The following is a 26,475-nucleotide window of genomic DNA, read 5'->3' as shown; positions in this document are numbered from 1 at the left end:
AAAGCCCACAAGCCACAACTACTGAGCCTGCATGCCACAACTACAGAAGCCCACGCGCCTAGAGCCCATGCTCTGCAATAAGAGAAGCCACTGCAATGAGAAGCCAGAGCACCACAGCGAAGAGCAGCCCCTGCTAGTGGCAACTAGAAGAAAGCCCGCGCACAGCAACACAGTCAAAGATAAATAAATAAAAATAAATAAAACATTAAAAAATAAATAAAGTGCAGTGATTTAACTGCATTCAAGGTCAACATTAATAAGTATGATTTTTTTTTTATTTTTTTACAAACACAAGGAGTGTAATGATAATGGGTTGATTAAGCCAGAAAGACACAGGTGCTCCTTCCTCTATGCTTCCACTATACATTACACAACATTTTTGGTTTTTTATTTTTGTTTTGGCCACACTGCATGGCTTGTGGAGTCTTAGTTCCCTGACCAGGGATCAAACCCGGGCCCTTCGCAGTGAAAGCGTGGAGTCCTAACCACTGGACTGCCAGGGAATTCCCCACAACTTTCCATTGTAGACATCACATTACACTACAATGAAGTTTCTTCTTATCTGTATACTAACTGTACTGCAAGCTCCTTGAGGGCAAAGACGCTTCTGCTTCATCAGGATATCACCTGCATTTAATACCATGCTTGGAATACAGGAGGCAATCAATAAACACATGATAATAGGAAGGGAAGAGAGAAGGAACAGAGGAAGCATTTTCCTTTAAGGGTTTTGTAAACTATCAGAATATTAGCAAGAGGGATGCTGGGTTCCCAGCTTCCCAGATGATCTGATCCTATAGCTCTGAGAACAAAGGCCTAAGAGTACCAAGACAGACATGTACCTCAGAGGGGTGCTTTCACCCCCTCAGAGACTTGGTCTGCTTTCAGACTTCAGATGGCTTTCTCTGCTGCCCCATTGAGGGTTCTAGGATTTTTACTCTGTGCAGGGTGACAAAGCCTACCCAGAATGTGGAAAAATAAGAGTATGTAGAGTCAAAGGAATGTACATAAAGAATGTATTTATTTCTAACTGATAAATTAACAGAATGGCAAAAATACATAATCTGAAAATTCTCTTATTTAAAAATGAGGATTCTAAATCACACATTTGAAAGGAACTAAATTGCCTCTGAAACAAGAGTTTTGTTGAAAACATTATTTTGAATTTTAAAACATAACATATATCAATAAAAAAAAGTCTAAACCTTTAAAGACTGTATATTTCTGCTTTGTTTCATGTGGAATACAAATTCTCTACAAACAAACAGGTGCCTTGCTTTCTTTGATGCTATGTAGATCCTTTCCAGAGATCTGTTGAGTTTTAAGAATAGAATCACTATTTATAAAACCCAACCATTTATATGCTGTTGTCTCTATCAATTTTTGCTGTGGAGTGGGTAGCATTACTCAGAGCTTGGGTTATATATACTTCTATCCCTTCAGCCTGAAGTAAAAGTGGTGGAGTAAACTATAATGAATTAAAAGTTATAAACATCTTCACTTTGTTCTACACAGAACATTCATTAACTGTACTTTACATATCTTTGTGCCCAATCCCTAGGATATCCTATGCATACATAACGCATTATTAGTTCATTAGTAACAGAGAGAGGGCTCAAGACCAAAAAAAGGGGTAGGAGTCATTAGTGTCTCTTGTTCTTAAAACCAGGTTAATTCATTTTGCTCACTAATCTTCTGCTTATGAAAACTCTGACAGTTGTGTAAAAAAACAGCAGGAAAACACTGTGGCTTAGAAAATCAATTCTTCACAAATTTTACCTTGGGGTCACAGGTTTCTCTCTCCATTTGTTTAGGAATAACAGCTAGAAAAGCAGTCTCTTCTTCACTGCCCAAGGAAAAGAACTAGGATAAAATATCAATAAGTATGTTAGCTAAAATAGTTTTGTAGGTGTTTATGAGTTTGATGGGAAAATATTCCTCAAACTTAAAGTTAAGTCTGCCCTTTCAAAATGATGATACTTGTCATCTCCATCTTGCTTCTCTATATACATACATACAATAAGCAACCCCCGGCAAAGGAGTGCTCTAGCAGAGAAAGTACTATACTAGTTAATTTAAAAACTCAGCATATTAGAAAATTGGAATTCTAAACTTTTAATTGAATTCTTTTTTAACATTGCTGGGTATGTTATAAATCCCATACTAATATTTATGTTAATGCAGATTATTTAATTCAAAAATTAGTGTAAAATTAAAGAAGTGTAATAGTTTATTTAAAGAGAGAATCATCTTCTAGCCACCATAAAACACAAGATACAGACAACAGCAACTAGTCATTTTTAGTTCATCAAGTAACTATATAAAATAGCCATAATTTCTAATATGAACTACAGACTCAGAAAATGAACTCAACTGTAGAAGTAATTTCTTTATGTTTAACAAATATGGAGAAAAAATATGCCACTAAAAGAGGTAAAATAGTGTATTTATTCAAATAATAGTCACTTTCCTTTTATAACAATATACATAAGCACAACTGCCAATCAGGTAGCTCTTAAAAACATTCAACTCATATTTTAGAACTAGCATTTTTGAATATAGTGAGTTTAAAAAATTAGTTAGTATATTGTATCTTCTAGCTCCTTTGCTTTGTGTGACTAATCACACTTACAGCAATAAGGTGAAGGTGGCATTAAATATTAAGCGCACCCTAATTTTAAGTTTTGAAAGTTCCTTCTATCACTAGGTGTGTATGAAGAGTTTGATTCAGAGAGTTGTAGCAAGAAAGCTATTATAAAAACACAAGTGTACTTTGATATTAATGCAAAAAGATTTAAATTTTTTTTTTGCAAAAGATTCTAAGACCTTTTTCATTAGAGATTATAAAATATTTTGCTTTAAAAATATATGACATTTATTTAAAAAAAAATATATATATATATATATATATATATATATATATATATGACATTTATTTAAATGGCAACTCATCCTGGAGGGAAAAACAGTGATAGTGTTAATTTGCAATTTATACTTTGTGATAATTATACTTGAAAAAGTTGAAAACGTTTTTTTCTGTTTTTCTGTTTTGTTTTTTTTTGCGGTATGCAGGCCTCTCACCGTTGTGGCCTCTCCCACTGCGGAGCAGAGGCTCCAGACGCACAGGCTCAGTGGCCATGGCTCACGGGCCCAGCTGCTCCACGGCATGTGGGATCCTCCCAGACCAGGGCATGAACCGGTGTCCCCTGCATCAGCAGGCAGACTCTCAACCACTGCGCCACCAGGGAAGCCCTAAACCGTATTTTTTTCAAGTGAAAAAAACCCAGTAAGAATGTGATCATTTGTAAGCAGCTGCTGACTGTTCATTATTTTATACTTGATCTTGTAATATAAGGGTGAAAAATGATTGAGTCACCACAATGGATTTTGTTTTATTTTGTACTGTTCTAGGCAACAGAGCCTGCAGATGCAGTTGTAATTGTCAATGACAATTCTTGGATTAGGTAATGCTTGCAAGTTTGAAAAATTAGCTTTATGATAAAATATTTGTTATTTACCCAAATTCTACTGACTACACAGGACACTTATACAAGACAGTAGGCTCATCTAAATGAGTATAAAAGGGTAACTAATTACAAATAAATTTGAAAACTGGCAATATAGAATACAAACGTATAATTACATGCCATACTTATATATACGAATACAATTTCTGGCTATGTTACATTTTAAAAGTTAACTCACCTGCAAAGACTGAAGTGATTTACTTGGTTCAACTTCATTTTCTTTCATCATCTTAGGAATAGAACATTAATATAAGATAAGCCAAAAGGTAATCGTAACTTAGAAATAAAATATAGATTTTTTTAGATGTAAGAAATATAAGGTCACCATTACTAATAATCAAAGAAATAAAAACTAAGTGTTGATTAAATACTATTTCACTTAGGAAGAATTTTAAAAGATCTCAGTACTGGTAAATATGAAATGAAACAAATACTCATATTGTAAAACATTAAGATATTTTGATTTGACTTATATCAACAATCTAAGAAAGTTGTTCTTGGCCTCTCAAATTATCAGTTCCATTTCTAAGAATCAAATCTAAGGAAATAACTAAACGTAAACAATAATTTATGTGCAAAAACATCTACTAAAGTTTTATTTACAAAAGCAAAATGCTGGAAATGATCTAAATGTCCAAAATAGGGAACTGTTTGTCCAAAGCAAAGGATATCCACGAGATGGAATGATAAGTAACCTTTAAAAGGTATGTGTAAGTGTTCTTAATAATGTGAGAAAATACAATATGATATTAAGGAGAAAGGATATAAAACTATTTGTACCTATCAATCTAACCATATTTTTAAAATTAGGCCAAAAATGCTGGAAATGTTAATAGTAATTATCTCCAGGTGGTATGGTAAGTTTTATTTTTTCTTTACCTTTTTCTGTATTTAAAAAAAAAGGAGGAAAAAATTGATATTATTAAAAAAACAGTAACATGGAAAATAGAATATGATACAAACTGGGGGTAAATGAAACAAGGAAAGAACTGTCTCTTCAAAAGTGCTAAAAGCATCTTCACTGAGAAACACTAACCTAGATAACTTATTGTAGAATTTCATTTCATCCTAATTAGTACTATTACTTTTTATATTATTTCCATGGTTCCCAAACTGGTATAACAAGGTACTTTGGGGTGCCACAGTGAACTCGAGGCTCCACAAGATATTTTAAATTTGAGGGAAACACAGTGTCATTAGACATCTGTCAGAAACGGAACAAACTGCAAACTCAAGGTAGTTCAGTTTCAACATCAGATTTCACGTCATTTCTGTCAGTGACATCATATCTTTGTGAAGCTGGGTTTTAGGAAATGGCTATGATAAAAATCAATTGCCATACAAAAATCAATGTGGACCCAGAAACTGAATCTATTCCAAGCTTTGAGAAGTTGCACAGTGCCCAACAAGTGCATGCATTCCATTAGTAACTGTGTTTATTTAAAAATAAAATGCTTATCATAACCATTTCACAATATATGCATATATCAAATCATTATGTTGTACATCTTAAACTAAAACAATGTTATATGGTCAATTATATCTCAATAACACTGGAAAAAAAGGACAAAATGCTTACCAAATTACTAAGTTTTTAATACTACTAACTAAATAAAAGGAACTGCTAGGTTTCTTTTGGCCAAGCAATGCAATAAAAAAAATCACTAAGATACAGGAGAGGTCATGAACCAACATAGCTTCAGACTCCTGTATTTCTATAGTATCATTACAAATTATAGAACATTCTATATCAAAATAATAAATATACTGACAGAAAAATATGTACCTGTTGAGGATCCTGGTTCAGATGAGGAGACTTTGGTATAGCTTGTGAAACTACTGCAGTCAATGGTTTCCTAGCTAGAATGGACAAAATCCAATTATCTTATTCATCATAAATATAGTAGTGCTCTAAAATTTTTAAAAACTTATATCTAAAACTGAGTGAAACAAGGAATATAACAATTATTTCCAAAATACAGTATGCCAGGCACTGGGGAAACAGCAGTGAACAAAACAAACAAGATCCCTTGAAAAGAAAGGGACACAGAAGATAAATAAATTCAGATTGTGATACAAAAGGGTTTCATAACACAGGGTGAAATGAGAGAGAGTAACGCTAGCAGGATGACCTGAAGAGATCTCTCACAGGAAGTAACATTTATGCTGAAACCTGAAGACAAGAAAAAACTAGCTATGCAGGGGTAAAGGTGTTCAGGTGAAAGGCAGAACAAGGGTAAAGACTCTGAGACAGAAAAAGCTGGCAAGCCTACAGAATGGAAAGGAGGATGGGGGGAACTCAGCGTTCTGAGAAAGGTCTGAGAAAATATTTGGAGATTAGTCGAAAACTTCCCTAACATGGGAAAGGAAATAGTCAATCAAGTCCAGGAAGCAGAGAGTACCACCCACAGGATACACCCAAAGAGAAACACACCGAGACACATATTAATGAAACTATCAAAAATTAAATACAAAGAAAAAATATTAAAAGCAGCAAGGGAAAAGCAACAAATAACATACAGGGAATCCCCATAAGATTAACAGCTGATCTTTCAGCAGAAACTCTGCAAGCCAGAAGGGAGTAGCAGGACATATTTAAAGTGATGAAAGGGAAAAACCTACAACCAAGATTACTCTACCCAGCAAGGATCTCTTTCAGATTCGATGGAGAAATTAAAACCTTTACAAATAAGCAAAAGTTATTAGAATTCAGCACCACCAAACCAGCTTTACAACAAATGCTAAAGGAACTTCTCTAGGCAAGAAATACAAGAGAGGGAAAAGATCTACAAAAACAAACCCAAAACAATTAAGAAAATGGTAATAGGAACATATATATCAATAATTACCTTAAATGTAAATGAATTAAATGCTCCAACCAAAAGACACAGATTGGCTGAATGGATACAAAAACAAGACCTGTATATATGCTGTCTACAAGAGACCCACTTCAGACCTAGGGACACATACAGACTGAAAGTGAGGGGATGGAAAAAGATATTCCATGCAAATGGGAATCAAAAGAAAGCTGGAGTAGCAATACTCATATCAGATAAAATAGACTTTAAAATAAAGAATGTTACAAGAGACAAGGAAGGACACTACACAATGATCAAGAGATCAATCCAAGAAGATATAACAATTGTAAATATATATGCACCCAACACAGGAGCACCTCGATACACAAGGCAAATGCTAACAGCCATAAAAGGGGAAATCAACTGTGACACAATAATAGTAGGGGACTTTCACACCTCACTTTCACGAATGGACAAATCATCCAAAATGAAAATAAATAAGGAAACACAAGCTTTAAATGACACATTAAACAAGATGGACGTAATTGATATTTATAGGACATTCCATCCAAAAACAACAGAATACACATTCTTATCAAGTGCTCATGGAACATTCTCCAGGACAGACCATATTCTGGGTCACAAATCAAGCCTTACTAAATTTAAGAAAACTGAAATCATATTAAGTATCTTTCCCAACCACATCGCTATGAGACTAGATATCAATTACAGGAAAAAAAAAACTGTAAAAAATACAAACACATGGAGGCTAAACAATACAGTACTAAATAACCAAGAGATCACTGAAGAAATCAAAGAGGAAATCAGAAAATACCTAGAAACAAATGACAATGAAAACACAAAAACCCAAAAGCTATGGTATGCAGCAAAAGCAGTTCTAAGGGGGAAGTTTATAGCAATACAATCCTACCACAAGAAACAAGAAAATACTCAAATAAACAACCTAACCTTATACTTAACGCAATTAGAGAAAGAACAAAAAAACCCCAAAGTTAGCAGAAGGAAAGAAATCATAAAGATCAGATCAGAAACAGATGAAAAAGAAATGAAGGAAACATCAAAGATCAATGAAACAAAAAGCTTGTTCTTTGAGAAGATAAACAAAATTGATAAACCATTAGCCAGACTCATCACGAAAAAATGTGAGAAGACTCAAATCAACAGAATTGGAAATGAAAAAGGAGAAGTAACTGACACTGCAGAAATACAAAGGATTGTGAGAGATTACTACAAGCAACTATGTGCCAAAAAAATGGAAAACCTGGAAGAAATGGACAAATTCTTAGAAGAGCACAACCTTCTGAGACTGAACCAGGAAGAAACTGAAAATATAAATAGACCAATCACAAGCACTGAAATTGAAATTATGATTAAAAATCTTCCAACAGGGGGCTTCTGTGGTGGCGCAGTGGTTGAGAGTCCGCCTGCCGATGCAGAGGACGTGAGTTCGTGCCCCGGTCCGGAAGGATCCCACATGCCGTGGAGCAGCTGGGCCCATGAGCCATGGCCGCTGAGCCTGCGCGTCTGGAGCCTGTGCTCCACAACGGGAGAAGCCACAACAGTGAGATGCCGGCGTACCACAAAAAATAAATAAATAAAAATCTTCCAACAAACAAAAGCCCAGGACCAGATGGCTTCACAGGCAAATTCTATCAAACATTTAGAGAAGAGCTAACACCCATCCTTCTCAAACTCTTCCAAAATATAGCAGAGGGAGGAACACTCTCAAACTCATTCTACTATGCCACCATCACCCTGATACCAAAACCAGACAAAAATGTCACAAAAATAGAAAACTACAGGCCAATATCTCTGATGAACACAGATGCAAAAATCCTCAACAAAAAATTAGCAAACAGAATCCAACAGCACATTAAATGGATCGTACACCATGATCAAATGGGGTTTATCCCAGAAATGCAAGGATTCTTCAATATATGCAAATCAATCAACGTGATACACCATATTAACAAATGAAGGAAAAAAACCATATGATCATCTCAATAGATGCAGAAAAAGCTTTTGACAAAATTCAACATCCATTTATGATAAAAACTCTCCAGAAACTAGGCACAGAGGGAACCTACCTCAACATAATAAAGGCCATATATGACAAACCCACAGCCAACATCATTCTCAATGGTGAATAACTGAAACCATTTCCTCTAAGATCAGTAACAAGAAAAGGTTGCCCACTCTCACCATTATTATTCAACATAGTTTTGGAAGTTTTAGCCAAAGCAATCAGATAAGAAAAATAAAAGGAATCCAGTTCAGAAAAGAAGAAGTACAACTGCCACTGTTGCAGATGACATGATACTATACACAGAGAATCCTAAAGGTACTTCCAGAAAAGTACTAGAGCTAATCAATGAATTTGGTAAAGTAGCAGGATACAAAATTAGGGCACAGAAATCTTTCTCATTCCTATACACTAATTATGAAAAATCTGAAAGAGAATTTAAGGAAACACTCCCATTTACCACTGCAACAAAAAGAATAAAATACCTAGGATAAACCTACTCAAGGAGACAAAAGACCTGTATCCAGAAAACTATGACACTGATGTAAGAAATTAAAGATGAAACCAACAGATGGAGAGATATACCATGTTCTTATATTGGAAGAATCAACATTGTGAAAATGATTATACTACCCAAAGCAATCTACAGATTCAATGCAATCCCTATCAAACTACCAATGGCATTTTTTACAGAACTAGAACAAAAATTTTCACAATTTGTAGGGAAACACAAAAGACCCCGAATAGCCAAAGCAATCTTAAGAAAAGCAGAGCTGGAGGAATCAGGCTCCCAGACTTCAGACTATACTACAAAGCTACAGTAATCAAGGCAGTATGGTACTGACACAAAACAGAAACAGTGATCAATGGAACAGGATAGAAAGCCCACAGATAAACCCACACACATATGGTCACCTTATCTTTGATAAAGGAGGCAAGAGTATACGATAGAGGAAAGACTGCCTCTTCAATAAGTGGTGCTGGGAAAACTGGACAGCTACATGTAAAAGAATGAAATTAGAACACTCCCTAACACCATACACAAAAATAAACTCAAAATGGATTAAAGACCTAAATGTAAGGCCAGACCCTATAAAACTCTTAGAGGAAAATGTAGGCAGGACACTCTATGACATAAAACATAACAAGGGGGGCTTCCCTCGTGGTGCAGTGGTTGAGAGTCCGCCTGCCAATGCAGGGGACACGGGTTCGTGCCCCAGTCCAGGAGGATCCCACATGCTGTGGAGCGGCTGGGCTCATGAGCCATGGCCGCTGAGACCGCGCCTCCGGAGCCTGTGCTCCGCAACGGGAGGGGCCGCAACGGTGAGAGGCCTGCGTACCACAAAGAAAACAAAAAAACATAACAGGATCCTTTTTGACCCACCTCCTACAGAAATGGAAATAAATACAAAAATAAACAAATGGGACCTAATGAAACTTCAAAGCTTTTGCTCAGCAAAGGAAAAAATAAAGAAGACGAAGACAACCCTCAGAATGGGAGAAAATATTTGCAAATGAAGCAACTGACAACGGATTAATCTCCAAAATTTACAAGCAGCTCATACAGCTCAATATCAGAAACACAAACAATCCAATCCAGGGCTTCCCTGGTGGCGCAGTGGTTGAGAGTCCGCCACTGATGCAGGGCATACAGGTTCGTGCCATGGTCCAGGAAGATTCCACATGCCGCGGAGCGGCTGGGCCCATGAGCCATGGCCGCTAAGCCTGCGCATCCAGAGCCTGTGCTCCGCAACGGGAGAGGCCACAGCAGTGAGAGGCCCGCGTACCACAAAAAAACAAACAAACAAACAAACAAAAATACTACAGTGAGGTTACACCTCACACCAGTCAGAATGGCCATCATCAAAAAACCTACAAACGATAAATGCTGGAGAGGTTGCGGAGAAAAAGGAACCCTCTTAAACTGTTGGTGGGAATGTAAATTCATATAGCCACTAAGGAGAACAGTATGGAGTTTCCTTAAAAAACTAAAAATAGAACTACCATACGACCCAGCAATCCCACTACTGGGCATATATCCTAAGAAAACCGTAATTCAAAAAGAGTCATGTACCACAATATACATTGCAGCACTATTTACAACAGCCTGGACATGGAAGCAACCTAAGTGTCCATCAACAGATGAATGGATAAAGAAGATGTGGCACATATATACAATGGAATATTACTCAGCCATAAAAGGAAGCAAAATTGAGTTATTTGTAGTGAGGTGGATGGACCTAGAGTTGGTCATACAGAGTGAAGTAACTCAGAAAGGGAAAAACAAATACAGTATGCTAACGCATATATATAGAATCTAGAAAAAAAAATGGTTCTGATGAACCTAGGGGCAGGACAGAAATAAAGATGCAGATGTAGAGAATGGACTTGAGGACATGGGGAGGGGGCAGGGTAAGCTGGGACAAAGTGAGAGAGTAACAATGACATATATACACTACCAAATGTAAAATAGATAGCTAGTGGGAAGCAGCTGCATAGCACAGGGAGATCAGCTCGGTGCTGTGCTACACCCTAGAGGGGTGGGATAAGGAGGGTGGGAGGGAGACGCAAGAGGGAAGGGATATGGGGATATACATATGCATATAGCTGATTCACTCTGTTATACAGCAAAAGCTAACACAACACTGTAAAGCAATTATACTCCAATAAAGATGTTACAGGAAAAAAGGAAAAAAAAAGAAAGAAAGGAAAGTGCATAAAGGAAAAAAAAAGGAGGACAGGGTGGCTAGGCCAAACCACCTTATCAGGTATCTGTTTAAATTGGGATTTTTCCCTTAAAAGAAATTCAATAATCTCAGTTTCTTGCAAAGTCACCAATAAGACTATAATTTTCGTGATAACTACCGTTTAAAAAAATAGCCATGGGGCTTCCCTGGTGGTGCAGTTGATAAGAATCTGCCTGCCAATGCAGGGGACACGGGTTCAAGCCCTGGTCCAGGAAGATCCCACATGCCATGGAGCAACTAAGCCCGTGTGCCAGAACTACTGAGCCTGCACTCTAGAACCTGTGAGCCACAACTACTGAGCCCGCGTGCTGCAACTACTAAAGCCCGCGCGCCTAGAGCCCGTGCTCTGCAACAGGAGAAGCCACCACAATGAGAAGCCCATGCACTGCAAGGAACAGTAGCCCCCGCTCGCCACAACTAGAGAAAAGGCCGCGCACAGCAACAAAGACCCAACGCAGCCAAAAAATAATTAATTAATTTTAAAAAAATTCAATAACTTAAAAAAAAAAGCCATATCCAGTGCAAACTTCACTTTTTGCCAATTGTTACTTTTGGTTTCATTATTTTCCTGTAAACATTCAGACTATACCAAATGAAACAAAAATAAGTGCATTTTGGAACTTGAGGTTATTTATAAAAGGAATTTTAAAAAGGCACTGGATGAAAATTATTTTTCCCTTTACTGCCTTCACTTAAGAATAAAATTCTAAATTAACATTTCTAAAATATATCCAGCCATCTCACAAAAACTTGAAGATAATGGAGAAAATGTTTTTTTTTTTGCGGTACGCGGGCCTCTCACTGTTGTGGCCTCTCCCGTTGCGGAGCACAGGCCCCGGACGCCCAGGCCCAGCGGCCACGGCTCACGGGCCCAGCCACTCCGCGGCACGTGGGATCCTTCCGGACCGGGGCACGAACCCGCGTCCCCTGCATCGGCAGGCGGACTCTCAACCACTGTGCCACCAGGGAAGCCCGAGAAAATGTTTTTTAACACTTTCACACATTCTAAAATGGTGGTAAAACAGATTCTTTTCTAATTCTGTATTAAAATCCATGAAGTCATTTGCTATATTCCAATAAAAATAATTCCAATTCTCAAATTGTCTCAAGAAAACCAACTTAATCATTTTTAGAGAAATATATTTATGTCAGAAAATACAGTCAATCCTCATTATTCACAGATTCCGCCTATTTGCTAAAATTTATTTGTAACCCCCAAATCAATACTGTGTTTCTGAGATCATCTGCAGACATGCAGAGCTACGAAAAGTGAGTTGCTTGACATGCACATTCCCAGCTGAGGTAGAACAAGGCGACATTCTGCCTTCTAATTCCAGCCCTCATGCTACAAACAAGTGTCCTTCTTGTGATCTATTTAGTACATTTTTCATATTTGGGGGCTTTTTATTGGTGACTTTGCTATTTAAAATGTTCCCTAAGCATAGTGCTGCCTAGTGTTCCTAAGTGCAAGAAGGCTCTGACGTCCCTTATGTAGGAAACATGTGGTAAGTTTCATTCAGGCATGAGTTAGTTACAGTGCTATTGGTCATAAGTTCAGTGTTAATCGATCACCAATATATATTAAATAAGGAATCTTTAAATGAAAACACACATAAAACAAGGTTTTGTACTGATCAGTTGATGAAAATGTTCTGACCAGAGGTTTGAAGGAACCTAACCCTGCATTTCTCCAAAAAGCAATGGCCTATTTTTCACTAATCCACTGTTTGGTAACTTTATAGAACACAACCACCACAAATAATGAGAATCAACTGTAATCCTCTTTTCCAACTTGATGAGAAAAAAGAATAAATTTCCCAAAACTAAATTCTGTAATTTCTAAACCTTCATATTAGGAATTTATATCCTTATACGACATTGCATAACTACATCTACCCATATTTATTTTTCAATAGGTTTCTTCTTATTTTTAATTTTTTAGAAAATAAACCGTAGGGACTTCCCTGGTGGCACAATGGTTAAGAATCCGCCTGCCAATGCAGGGGACACAGGTTCCAGCCCCAGTCCGGGAAGATCCCACATGCCGCGGAGCAACTAAGCCCATGCGTCACAACTACTGAGCCTGCGCTCTAGAGCCCGTGATCCACAACTACCAAGCCTGCATGCCACAACTACTGAAGCCTGCATGCCTAGAACCCGTACTCCGCAACAGAAGAAACCACAATGAGAAACCCGCGCACCACAACGAAGAGTAGCCCCCCACTTGCCACAGTTAGAGAAAGCCCACAAGCAGCAACGAAGACCTGATGCAGCCAAAAATAAATAAATAAACTTATTTTTTAAAAAAAGAAAATAAACTGTAATAATAGTCATCATATTTAACTACATTTGAAAGAAACATTTTACTAGGTACAATAATTTATTCCTATTTTTCTCAGGGATTCCTTGAGATATTCAAAGAAGAGTTCAATTTTAACTTTTGAGTACACTGTTCATTCACATTCATGTGTACATAATATTTATGTCCTATAATATTATTTTTCTTAAAAAAAAATGCTATTGGCAACGTTCCACAAGCCAAGTCAAAAGACCAATCAATGACATACTGAAAGAAAATATCTGCAACATAGATAAAGGGCTGCTATTTCTAATACATAAAGAGCTCTTCCAAGTAAAAGAGAATAAAAGACCAACAACCATCAAAAGACTGGACAAAAGAGTAGAGCAGACTATTCATGAAAAAAGACATACAAATGATGCTTAAACATATGAAAAGCTCAATTTCACTTGTAGTGAAAGAAATACAAATTTAAAATACACTCTCATTTCTCATCTATTAGATTGGTAAAAATTCAAAAGCTTGGCAAAATACTCTACTGGCAATGCTATGGAGAAACAGGCACTCTCATACATTATTGGTGGGAATGAGAAATGGTATGATTCCTTCAAGAGAATTTTGAAGTATCTAACAAAGACACAACTTTACCCAACAACCTTACTGCTAGGAATTTGCCCTGAAGACATACCTGCAGTAACATGCAAAAAGTCCATACAGTTATATAGATACAGATATATAAAGTTACTTATTGTCACATTATTTGCAATAGCAAAATACTGGAGACTGGTTGCAAAAATGATGGTTCATCCACACAGTAAAATATTATATAGCTATAAACAAATAAAATGAGGATGAGTCCTATGAAGTGATAGGTAGTGATTTCCAGGATATATTATTAAGTGAAAAGAATCAAGGTGCTAAAGAATACAGAGCACAGTATCTTATGTTGAATAAAGGGAAACAAGAATTTATACCGGGAGGTGTCTATTTTTGCAAAAAAGTAAAAAATAAAAACCAGACCACAAGTATGACATATTGGTTACCTACAGCAGGTAGGAATAGGATGGAAGGCATAAGGAAGGAATCTGAGTATATGTCTTTATACAGTTTTGATTTTTGTACTCAGTTAATATTCTACATAGTCAGAAAAAAAAATTTTTTAAAGAATAAATCAACTATATCCTCATACGAAATATAGACGATGAACTTAACTATATATCAAATGATAACATAATCACGGTAAAGAAAAAAAAGTACCCAATAACTTTGGAACATAATACTCCAACTCTATACTCTCAGGATATACTCTAAACACAAACAAAGAAACAAAACACAACCAGTTTAAAAAAAAATGGAAACAAAGAAAAACTCCAAGGAATTTGTAAGCTTTACAAATTTTTTTGCCAGTAGTGATATTGGTTTAACAATTTGGAAACCATTTGGTGCACACCATAGAATTGAGGAAGTAAATATACTGATGCTGCTGGGCACCAGGACCCTTTCCACTCTGAGAATAAAGAAACACAATTATGGAATGAAGGGAAGAAAGGAAGAACCCTGTGGTTTAGAACTGGAGTTAGAGATATCAATATGAGCTCATGACGTTTTTCTTAAAAAAGTATCTCCTAGCACATGACCAAAAATGTATAACGACAGAAATGGATTATAACACACACACATATTTGCTTATATGTGCCTATATATGCTTATATACACATATTTTTGAAAGAATACTCTGGAAGAAGACTGCTAATTCTGAGTGGACTGAAGGGCTGTGGTAGGAAGGAGACTTACTTTTCACTATATTATCCTCTATTACAGTTGATTTTATCAAGTACATGTATTACCTATTTAAATACCATGTAATTCTTAATGTAGCCTCCAGAGCAAATATCTCCTCATCCTTTGAACTATAAAGAGAACAATCCAAAACAGACATGACATTCTAACCTTCAGGATTGCTATCTGGCTCATCGGTCTGCCGAGTTCCTTGTTGTTTAAAAGCGGTATTCCTCTTTTTCAATACTTCCAAGCCTTCCAAAGCCGTACTGTGTTCAGACAATGATTTTAATAGGGAAATGCTATTTACTAATCTGGAAAGTTCTGAAGAATGTCTAGGATTATTCCAGTATTGTTTGCTTTCTCCAGCAGTTTCTACATCAATATGGTCCTGGGGTAAACTTCTAGTCCTTCCCAAGTCTTCAGATTCAGGAACATGTGATTCTGTGTCTTTGGAAATAGGATGTTTTTTTCCCAAAGGGTAAAACAAAGAATTGGAAACTTGGGTATGTGATTTATCAAGTGCAATACATTCTTCAGAGTGAATCTGACTGGCATTTAATAGCTGGATACTGTTGTTACTGCTAGAGGTTAATGGTAAAACCTGTTTGGAATTTTTGTCCAAGTCACTTCCCATAATAAAAGGCCGAGGCTGAGCCTGTTCTGAAAATAGGTTTTTTTCAGGATTCTGATGAGTGGCTATGTTTAAAAAATGAGGAATATGTAAATTCGTGTTTATACTTTCAGATTTATTTGGGAATGAAGCACTAATAGATTTATTACTGCCTTCATTATTTTCTGCATATACATCATCAGTCCACTCTAAGGATGAGTCAAAATTGCTTAATGTGTCACTCCACTCCTCCTCTATTTCTTTTCCAGTGCTTCCAGCTTTCCAAGGTCCTCTGTCAAAACCTACACACGTTTTATCACAAAACTGTGATGGCAGAATCTCTTTCATGGGAAATGTCTCTGATAGTTTGTCCCCAGTAGACGTTAAGAGAGGCAAGTGTTCACTGCCAACTTCTTTACAGCTTATATTCTCACATCTTGAATTGCCGTCATTAACCAAAGTTTCTTTCACCCAACCCTCTGAATCCTGGGAAATTCTGTTGCTTTCCTCTGATTCCTCCTCAGTGTCACTGGTTTCAAAATTCTTTAGATTAAATGTGACCTCCACAAGTGGCTGTGTTACATTACTCATAGGTTCATGAATATTATTAAGGAGTTCATTATTAGTACTACTTTTAGAAAATATGTCCGTATTATCATCAGAGATCCCAGAATTGTTACTTAGTGAAGATTCAATTTGTAGATGTTTATACTCCTTTTCTGGTGTTCCACGTATATCTATCTCCTGAGCTTTTTTTCTAATGAGAATTGACCCTTTTATGCCCATCTGGTCATTTTGATTAAGAGGTCTTTTATTATTTTTTTGAATGTCAGATTCTGATAAAAAGCCATCATTTTCTGCGTTACTACAGGTAACTGGTAAGCTGCTGCTATCACAGAATGAAGGAATTTCTAATTTTCCTTCTTGATCCCAGGTCTGATCATTATCATCTACTGGCTTGTCTTCGTTATAGTTTTTTCCATTTTCAGCACCTGTTTCAAAGAACTGTATCCTTTTTTGCACCAAAAGGTCTTTCAAGTTTAAATTACCAACTTGGGCCTTGGGGTTTTTTTCTATATCATTTCCATCTACCGTAGAGGAATGTATAGGCGAACTCTGTGAGGATAAATACATGGCCCACCGGCTTTTATTTCTCATGGTATTTTCTGATTGATGCTGGTAGTGTAAACTTTCTGTGCTCTTCACCTCAGCATACTCTTCTTGTTCAATTAAGCACTTTGGTTTAGTAGGAATTTTTAAACTTCCTTGTGGTTGCATCTGAGGGAAATGTCCTGTAATCTCAGAATTTAGTTCCTTAGACATACTAGTTGATTTGGACTTCAGAAGAGCTAATATTTGGGCTTTGCTTCTAATATTTTGTGAAACTCCTAAACAGTGAGATACCAAACTCTCTCTTTTCATGGGCTCATTGGTCAGTAAAGAATCTGAATGCTTATTTACAAAACTGACAGGAGAGCAAAAATAATTTTCTTCACATAGCATTTCTGGGTTAACCTTGAAGGACGAAGTAGAGACAAGTGAAGAAAAAGGTATGCCATTTCTCTCTCTGTTCTTGTAAGTGACAATGTTCTCAGGGTCTGTTGGTATATTATTTATATCTTTCTTGCCAAATGTAGAAAACAAAGGAGGTGTGCTGTACAATGGAGGAAGAAAAATAGGACCAGGCTTCTTAGCTTCAAATGAAACAGCCGATTCATTATTTTCTGTAATAACCATTTTCTTCGGCACTTGACGCGGTCCTTGAAAACCCTAAAAATATTAAACAATTATTAGCTGTTCTATATCCTATAAAGAAAATGTAAAATGAACTGACTAAAAAAAAAAAAGAAAAAGGAATGTGGATGTTTTACAAGGTAATAATTAAGATATAAAGTTTGCTAAGCTAAAATACAAACACTCATTTGTATTAAGATTAAGGTTTACTTCCTTCCTACCTAAGCATATACTATGAAGCACTGTTTTAATCATACAGTACAATAGCTTCACAATTCACTACTTCTTAAAACAATTTTATAAATATATATTGATTTATTATTTTCAACAGAGAAACTTACAGCAAACTTCCTTTTTAAACCAGCAGGCTGACACCCAAGGGACCGGCCAGAAGATATAAACCTCTTTGAATTCAATGCTGGTGCTTCTTTAACAACATCCTGTTTGACAGCTGTGCTTCCAGTAACTTTAACCTCCTCAACTGTGATTAAGTATCGATCACTTTCTAAATCATCTCCAGGTTTCACCTAAATTTTAAAGAATTAACATCAAGATCATATACATCTAATTATTTGATTACCTATGTGTTCCAATAAGCTTCTAGCACAAGCAAAGACACAATGGATATTCAATAAATAGTTGTTGAATGAATGAATCAATAACTAAATTATTGATTACTATGCACTAGTTAACTATCAACAAGAACAAAAAAAAGTAATACAACAAAAAAAATTCACTAATTTGTTTATTCAACAATATATATTAGGGGGACTTCCCCGGTGGTGCGGTGGTTAAGAATCTGCCTGGCCATGCTGCGGACACGGGTTCAAGCCCTGGTCCGGGAAGATCCCATATGCCGCAGAGCAACTAAGCCCGTGCGCCACAACTACTGAGCCGGCACTCTAGAGCCCGTGAGCCACAACTACTGAAGCCCTCATGCCTAGAGCCCATGCTCTGCAACAAGAGAAGCCACCTCAACGAGAAGCTCGTGCACCGCAACAAAGAGTAGCCCCCGTTCACCGCAACTAGAGAAAGCCCGTGCGCAGCAACGAAGACCCAACACAGCGAAAAATAAATAAATAAATTTATACTAAAAAAAATACATATTAGGGACCTATGTGAGAACTTTTGTTACATGCCGAGGATACAAAGACAAGCAAGGAAAAGATGCCTCCTCTCAATTCACCTAGAATTCATAAATCTAAATGTAATTTTTAAATTAGAGTTATTAGGGACTTCCCTGGTGGTGCAGTGGTTAAGAATCTGCCTGCCAATGCAGGGGACACGGATTTGAGCCCTGGTCCGGGAAGATCCCACATGCCGCAGAGCAAGTAAGCCCATGTGCCACAACTACTGACCCTGCGCACCTAGAGCCTGTGCTTCGCAACAAGAGAAGCCACTGCAATGAGAAGCCCGCGCACCGCAATGAAGAGTAGCCCCCGCTCGCCACAATTAGAAAAAGCCTGTGCGCAGCAACAAAGACCCAATGCAGCTAAAAAAAATTAATTAAAAAACAATTAAAGTTATTAATCAGTTATATATATATCTTTATAAATTAATGTGAATTACATACATACTCATAATTATCACAAATTATTAATTGTTAGTTCTTAATCATATTCCCAAGAAAGAATTTTTAATCACTTTAATTAACAAATACAGCACTTGCGACCACTTCTGACTGCAGCATAAACACAAGATTATCAACCTAGTTGATAATATACAAAATCTGTGTATTATCACAGATAATGTGCTCAATCTTTACTCATGAAATAATTTTAAATGAAATAATAACAACAGTCATTACCATCACTAAGTATCTACTAAAACAGGGCTTCTCCAAGACCCTCTTTTGGTAAGTATAAAAATTCCACAACCACTACTGTCATAAAATTTAAAAACAGGTTAAGTACCATGGTCAAAATCAACACAGTGATAATAAGAATATGTATGCATTTTAGCACTTTGAAAATCACTGTACTAAACTGCTAAGCACTTTGCCTAAGCTATTTCTAACTTTCCCACCAACTGAGTAGGCTGTCTCCGGTCTACATTTGACAGCCGAGAAGCTGAACACAGAGAGGTTAGGTTAGCTAGGAAGTATGTGAAAGTGGGAAATAAACCAAGAACAAACAAATTCTAATATCCTTAATCTTTACACTAAAATATTCCCTTCCATTTTCCAACAGAGGAAAACATGGAATAAATATTTGAGAAAATATTTTAAATAGGAATAATTTCACAAAATATATCCCACTGTAGGTCTCTGCTTATCAAAACCACATAATAGATTTAGAGTCACTTTCTGGGTTCAAATCTCAGCCTTACCACTTTAACTCTATAAGCATGGGCAAGTTATTTAAACTTTCAGCACTATACTCCTAATCTATAAAAATCACAGGGTCCGGGCTTCCCTGGTGGTGCAGTGGTTGAGAGTCAGCCCGCTGATGCAGGGGACACGGGTTCATGCCCCGGTCCGGGAAGATCCCACATGCCGCGGAGCAGCTGGGCCTGTGAGCCATGGCCACTGAGCCTGCGCGTCTGAAGCCTGTGCTCCGCAACGGGAGAGGCCACAACAGTGAGAGGCCTGCGTACCGCAAAAAAAAAAAAAAAAAAAATCACAGGGTTGTATAAAGGTTAAATGAAAAAATACCTAAAAGCTTTTAGCAGAGTCTGGCTAATAATAAATGTTCAATAAATACTAGCTATAATTACTAGTATTAGTACCATTACTATACTATTTAACAATATTCACAAAGGAATTAAGATTTAACAATAACTTAAAAATAAGATAAATTAAAATACCTCAAGGCACTTAAGAAATAAACTCTCCAAACATTCTCCTTTGTCATCGTATAGAATTGCCTATATTAAAACAAAAAAAGTGTTAAAAATGTTAAAAAGGGACACAACACAATTCCACTTTTCTTAAACATCTTCAAAGCAAATCAAAAATTGTTATATAAGTAAATCATGTACTGAAAGGATTACCCACTTTGTAAACTTGGATTAGAAAGTGCATCTATCTCAAATGTTTTCTAAGCATCCATTCAGTGTGTGCAAAAGAGCAAAGGCATACACATAAATTCAACAACTTATTCCCTACCAGGAGAATCTTGGAATGGAATCAGGGAGAAGACAGAATTGGAATGAGTTACAGGAGGCAAAACAGGAAACACGATCAGTAAAGAGATTATTGTAATGGTATGATATGAAGGATCAAGGAGATAATTAGAGTTTGAAATAAGTCATTAGCACTGGGATAAGACAATTGTATAAGAGGCATAAAGAGTAAAACTTATCGAACATGCAGGATATGGGAGAAAAAGGAAACCAAGGTGATTGTCATTTTCTGGCTTTCTCCTCGTGTCTCTCTAGCTCTCTAGCCATTTTTCATAGCGGCTTCTCTACTAGCCCCTTAAACATTGCTGTTTCCATCACTTTGGATAATAGTTAGCAGTTCCTTAAAAGATTGAACACAGAGTTACCACATGATCCAGCAATTCCAGTCCTAAGTACGATATACGTACAGAGAAATGAAAACATGTTTTCAGAAAAAGTTGCATACAAATGTTCAGAGCAGCATTGTTCATAATACCAAAAAGTAGGAACAACTCAAAAAAGTTCATCAATTGATGAATGGATAAACAAAGTGGGATATATCCATAAAGTAGAATATTATTCAGCAATAAAAAGGAATAAAGTATTGGTACATGCTTCAACATGGATGAACCTTGAAAACATGCTAAATGAAAGAAGTCATTCGCAAAAGACCACTTATTGTATCATTCCATTCATGTGAATAGTCCAGGATACACAAATGTGTCGAGACAGTAAGTAGATTAGGACTGAGTAGTGCCTTTATGGTATTTCTTCCTGGGGGTGACAAAAATATTCTAAAATTAGACTGCAGTAATAGTTGCAAAACTCTGTGAATATATTGAGTTGTATACTTTAAATGGGTGTAATGAAAAATGTGTGAATTATATCTCAATAAAGCAGTTAAAAATTTTGGTATTTCTAAGGTCTCCTACCTTTTCTTCTCTACTCTTTACATTCTATTCTCCATCCCTGAGCATATTATGCACAAAATTCATGTCACACTTCTGCTCAAATGTCTCCACAGCTCCCAAAGAATAAGACAAAAGTCCCTACATTAGCCAATAAGGCCTACATAGTCCCCTTTATCTTCATTCTTACCCTTGCTCACTCTACTTGTTGTTTGCCTAACTCACTAGACATACATCTTCATTTAGTTTACTGGTCTGTCTCCTCCATGTTATTTCCACAAAGCCAGGGATTTAACTGTTTTGTTACCTGCTGCATCTACTAGAACAGTGTGTAACTCCTAACAGGTGCTCAAAAAGTATTTGTTAAATAAATGAATGAACGAATCCACTCCAGGAGCTTCAAATATCATCTAAATGCCAAGTACTCCCAATCTGCATCAGTAGCCCAAAACTGTTTCCTGAGCTCCAGGTCCCTATCGCCAATTACTTGAGTGTTTTGATGACACTGAAAATTTGGTATGTTCAAAATGAAACTGTAAATCTTCATTGTTCCCCCTAAACTTGCTTTTCTTTTTCAGATATCCTATCTCACTCAATACCATAATCATAATACAGAAACCTGAAGTCATTCTGGATTCTCTTCACCTTCCATATCCAAGACCTTAAGATTCTATAATATTTTCACAATTTCTCTCTAATCATCCTTTCTCTCCATTGTCAGTGCTAAGGCCTCCTTAGTCAGACCCCCATCACTTTTCATCTACATTATTTTATAGCCTCTTTATTATAACTGTCTTCCGAAATCCAATCTTTCATCCTACATAACTTAAAAGGTATGTTAGACATTGCTGCCAGAGTGATCTTTCTAAAATAGAGACATGATTATGTCATTCTTCTACTCCTAATTCTTCACTGGCTCCTCAAGCTGAGCACACAAAGTCCTTCATGATATGGCTCCTGCCTACCTCTTTAGCTGTGTATTCTACAGTTTGCCCACATGGGACCTTCATTCCAGCCAGAGTCAATTGTTTATAATTCCCCAGAAATATTTCACACTGTTCCACACCTCAACACCGTTACAGCAATGACACAATCTTCAATCTTCAGCTCCCCTCCTTCCGACCTATCAATTTTGTTTACAAAACAAAACAAATACTCAAAAATATACTCTTCATCTGGAAAGACTTCTCTGAACCAGAGTCCAATTTTGATGTCTCTCATTTGTAATCTCATAGACCCTTAAGCATATCTCTGTAAATACTCTAATCCTTAGGCACTTAGATAAAATTCCCTTGAAGACAAAAACTATAACAGTTACTATTTATTGCATGCTTAAAATGTGCCAGGTACTTCGTTAAGAGGTTTGTTATCTTATTTAATCCTCAAGAAAACTTTATGAAGTATCATTTTCCCCATTTTACAAAGAAGAGACTATACGCCTTGAGGGACTAAATAACTTGCCAAGATTACACATCTAGTAAGTGAAGAGCAGGATTCAGGCTAATGTCTATTTGACATTAACTGCTCTTCTACACTGCTTCCATACGTCTTATTTGAATTTTCCCACTGCCCAGCAGCAATATATGTTTACTGAATGATGACTCAGTTAATGGAAGATGAATAACCCTGACAGTAAGGATCTGAATACATAGAGAAAAGGCATTACTATCAAGAAAAATACTGTAAACAATAGTTTACAGTTTACAGTTTGGATTTGGGAACAAGGGTTAGGATATGAGATTATTAATTTTCCTGGATCATAGAAAAACTCTCTGGGACTAACTTGTATTTATCTTGCTTTCCTGTAACCTATCAGTGTGAGGTATATAATGGACACTCAATAAATATAAGCTATAGTTGAAGATAAAGTTGGATAATACCACTAGCATAACCTTAATACTTATGATTTTGTGCCAAAAGAAGACATGAAAGACAGGCAGAATCCAATCATATGTCTTTTTAACATAACACAAACTATAAGATTTTAAAGACTTGGCCTTAACTGAATAGGAAGACCACCCAAAAAAAAACCCCAGAGTTTTACAGAACAGCATTGGACAGTGAATGGATTAGTTTAAAAGTATCTAGCCTGTTTGACTTAAGTTGACTAAATATTAAGCTAGGACTCTACTAAAAGTTAAACTAAACTAGGTTTATAAACTGAATAGGATCTGTAAGCTGAAATTGAAGGCTTAAGGCAAAACTAATTTTTCTTTTACTTTTCTGGTTCTTTGTTGTTTCTTTTTTTTTGTTTTTAAAGAACAGTACTCATTTCTTTCCCTACCATCTCTTTTATTTTATTTTCTTTGGCCACGCCGCACAGCTTGCGGGATCTTAATTCCCCAACCAGGGATTGAACCTGAGTGAAAGCGCAGAGTCCTAACCACTAGACCACCAGGGAATTCCTACTTTTCTGTTTTAATAAATCAAATGTTAATTTAAAAAATGATAAGTAGTCTTTCTACATTAAAAATGTTCTCTTAGTGATAATTTCAGAGTGATAGATATGTAGAATAAGGACAGAATATGGAGATCTTTAACTGCTGGCTTCATTCAGGAGGCCACAATCTTGTCAATGTGTCCTATATGTTATCAACTCATCTATAATAAAGTTCTTCTTTTAAATTAGTAATATTAAAAGAAACAATAGAATGGTTAGGGCATGGGCTCTGGAGCCAAAAAATCTAAATTAATAAACAACTCCTCCACTTTCTAGCTGTGAGATCTATGGGCTTCATCTCTCTGAGCCTTAGCTTCATCATCAATAAAATAAAGATAAAAATAGTACGTAACTAATACGGGACTTATAAAGACTAAGTAAGTTGATACATTTAAAGCATTATGCCTGGTACACAGTAAGCACTTGATAAGTTTTTTTTAAAGAAATCAAAACAGGGTGATGGGCCAAATGGGTGAAGGGGGTCAAAAGATACAAATATCCACTACAAAATAAAAAAGTCATGGGGATATAATGTACAATATGGTGACTATAGTTAGTAACACTGTATTGTATATTTGAAAGTTGCTGAGAGTAAATCTTAAAAGCCCTCATCACAAGGAAAAGAAAAGAAAAAGAATTTTTCTAACTATGGATGGTGATGGATGGTAAGTAGACTTATTATGATCATTCTGCAATGTATATAAATATCAAATCATTAAGTTGTACACCTGAAACTTAAATGTCAAAACTATACCTCAATAAAATAAATGACTACAGCAGATTGCTCTGTGGCTGGGCCTCATCCCATCCGTGGAGGGCCTATATAGAACACAACAGCCAAGTAAGAGAAAACTCCTCCTGCCTGACGGTCTTTGAGCTGAGACATCAGTTTTTTCCTACCTTCTGACTCATACTGAAATACTGGCTCTTCCTGCGTCTCAAGCCTGTTGGCATAAACACTAAAGCCACATTATTAGTTCTCCTGGGTCTCCAGCTTGCCAACTACAGATGGTGGGACTCGTCAGCCTCCATGATCACATAAGCCAATTCCTTACAATAAATCTCTGTCTTCTCCATAGAGGGAGTAACAAAGAGAGAGAGACAGAGATAATTTATATATCTTTATATATAAGAGCATGTAATCCTGAGTCCTGACTAAAAATTTTAAGTATGGGAAGAGAATGAGCCCACAGAAAATACTCAGAAGTGGGCAGTAAGCAACATCAGGAGAGCATGGTGTCACAGAAGTCAAATGAAGAAGTGTTGTGAAGAATGGAAGAGACAAGGGTGTTAAATAAGGTCACGAGAACTGATAAGAGGAGAACATGAAAATTTGACAGATGGAGATAATCAGGGTGGGAAACCCAAGGAAGGATCACCATATCTAGCAGGGTTGACGATTATCCTAGTAAATAATTTTCTCAAGACTGATAGGATCATATAATAAAATAACAGATTCAAAGAAAATCCAAAAATGAAGAATTCTATACATAATTTCAGAAATTGGCAGCTTTTCTAAAATGGTATGTCAACTCTGTGTGTACCATTACACTGTGAGCATTATTATGTTAGAAATATATACATTTTTGTTTGTTTGTTTTTTGTTTTTTTCTTTTTTGCGGTACGCGGGCCTCTCACTGTTGTGGCCTCTCCCGTTGCGGAGCACAGGCTCCGGACGCGTAGGCTCGGCGGCCATGGTTCACGGGCCCAGCCACTCCGCGGGATGTGGGATCTTCCCGGACCGGGGCACGAACCCATGTCCCCTGCATCGGCAGGCGGACTCTCAACCACTGCGCCACCAGGGAAGCCCTAGAAATATATTTTAATAGTAGTTTTTTCTGTATAGTTAAACTCTTATTACCTGCAAAGAAAAAGAGTGTGCCAGGACTTCCCTGGTGGCACAGTGGTTAAGAATCTGCCCGCCAATGCAGGGGACATGGGTTCAAGCCCTGATCCAGGAAGATCCCACATGGCACAGAGCAACTAAGACTGTGTGCCACAACTACTGAGTCTGCACATTATAGAGCCCGTGAGCCACAACTACTGAGCCCACGTACCACAACTACTGAAGCCCATGCACCTAGAGCCCATGCTCCACAACAAGAGAAGCCACTGCAGTAAGAAGCCCACACACTGCAGTGAAGAGTAGCCCCCCGCTCAATGCAATTAGAGAAAGCCCACACACAGCAACAAAGACCCAACGCAGCCATAAATAAATAAATAAATTTAAAAAAACAAAAGAAAAAAGTGTGCTAAAATTCCTGAAAAGTTTCATAGAAAATCTAATTTTAAAAAAATCTGAAGAAATTAAATAGTTTTTTTTTTTTTTTTTGCGGTACGCAGGCCTCTCACTGTTGTGGCCTCTCCCGCTGCGGAGCACAGGCTCCAGACGCGCAGGCTCAGCGGACATGGCCCACGGGCCCAGCCGCTCCATGGCATGTAGGATCCTCCCGGACCGGGGCACGAACCCGCATCCCCTGCATC

General features: G+C 36.9%; 1 protein-coding gene across 6 annotated transcripts in view; it reads right to left on the bottom strand.

Annotated features, from left to right (window-relative positions):
- The window catches only part of ZGRF1 (zinc finger GRF-type containing 1), a 70,855-nt gene that overhangs the window by 39,285 nt on the left and 5,095 nt on the right, over positions 1-26,475 (bottom strand). For 3 of the 6 annotated variants that reach the window (XM_079920361.1, XM_079920360.1, XM_079920362.1), the window contains 7 exons: positions 20,347-20,406; positions 17,883-18,068; positions 15,366-17,577; positions 5,314-5,387; positions 3,706-3,756; positions 3,082-3,252; positions 1,780-1,863 (listed from right to left, as the gene is read on the bottom strand). In XM_079920361.1, the coding sequence (XP_079776487.1) occupies positions 1,780-1,863; positions 3,082-3,252; positions 3,706-3,756; positions 5,314-5,387; positions 15,366-17,577; positions 17,883-18,068; positions 20,347-20,406 (2,838 nt within the window). The remainder of the gene's footprint in view (positions 1-1,779; positions 1,864-3,081; positions 3,253-3,705; positions 3,757-5,313; positions 5,388-15,365; positions 17,578-17,882; positions 18,069-20,346; positions 20,407-26,475) is intronic. The other 3 variants (XM_079920363.1, XM_079920364.1, XM_079920365.1) reach the window with 3 other exon arrangements.

The sequence above is a fragment of the Stenella coeruleoalba genome (assembly GCF_951394435.1).
Source record: "Stenella coeruleoalba genome assembly, chromosome: 4".
Lineage (NCBI taxonomy): Eukaryota > Metazoa > Chordata > Mammalia > Artiodactyla > Delphinidae > Stenella > Stenella coeruleoalba.
This window is presented reverse-complemented; position numbering and strand designations above follow the sequence as displayed.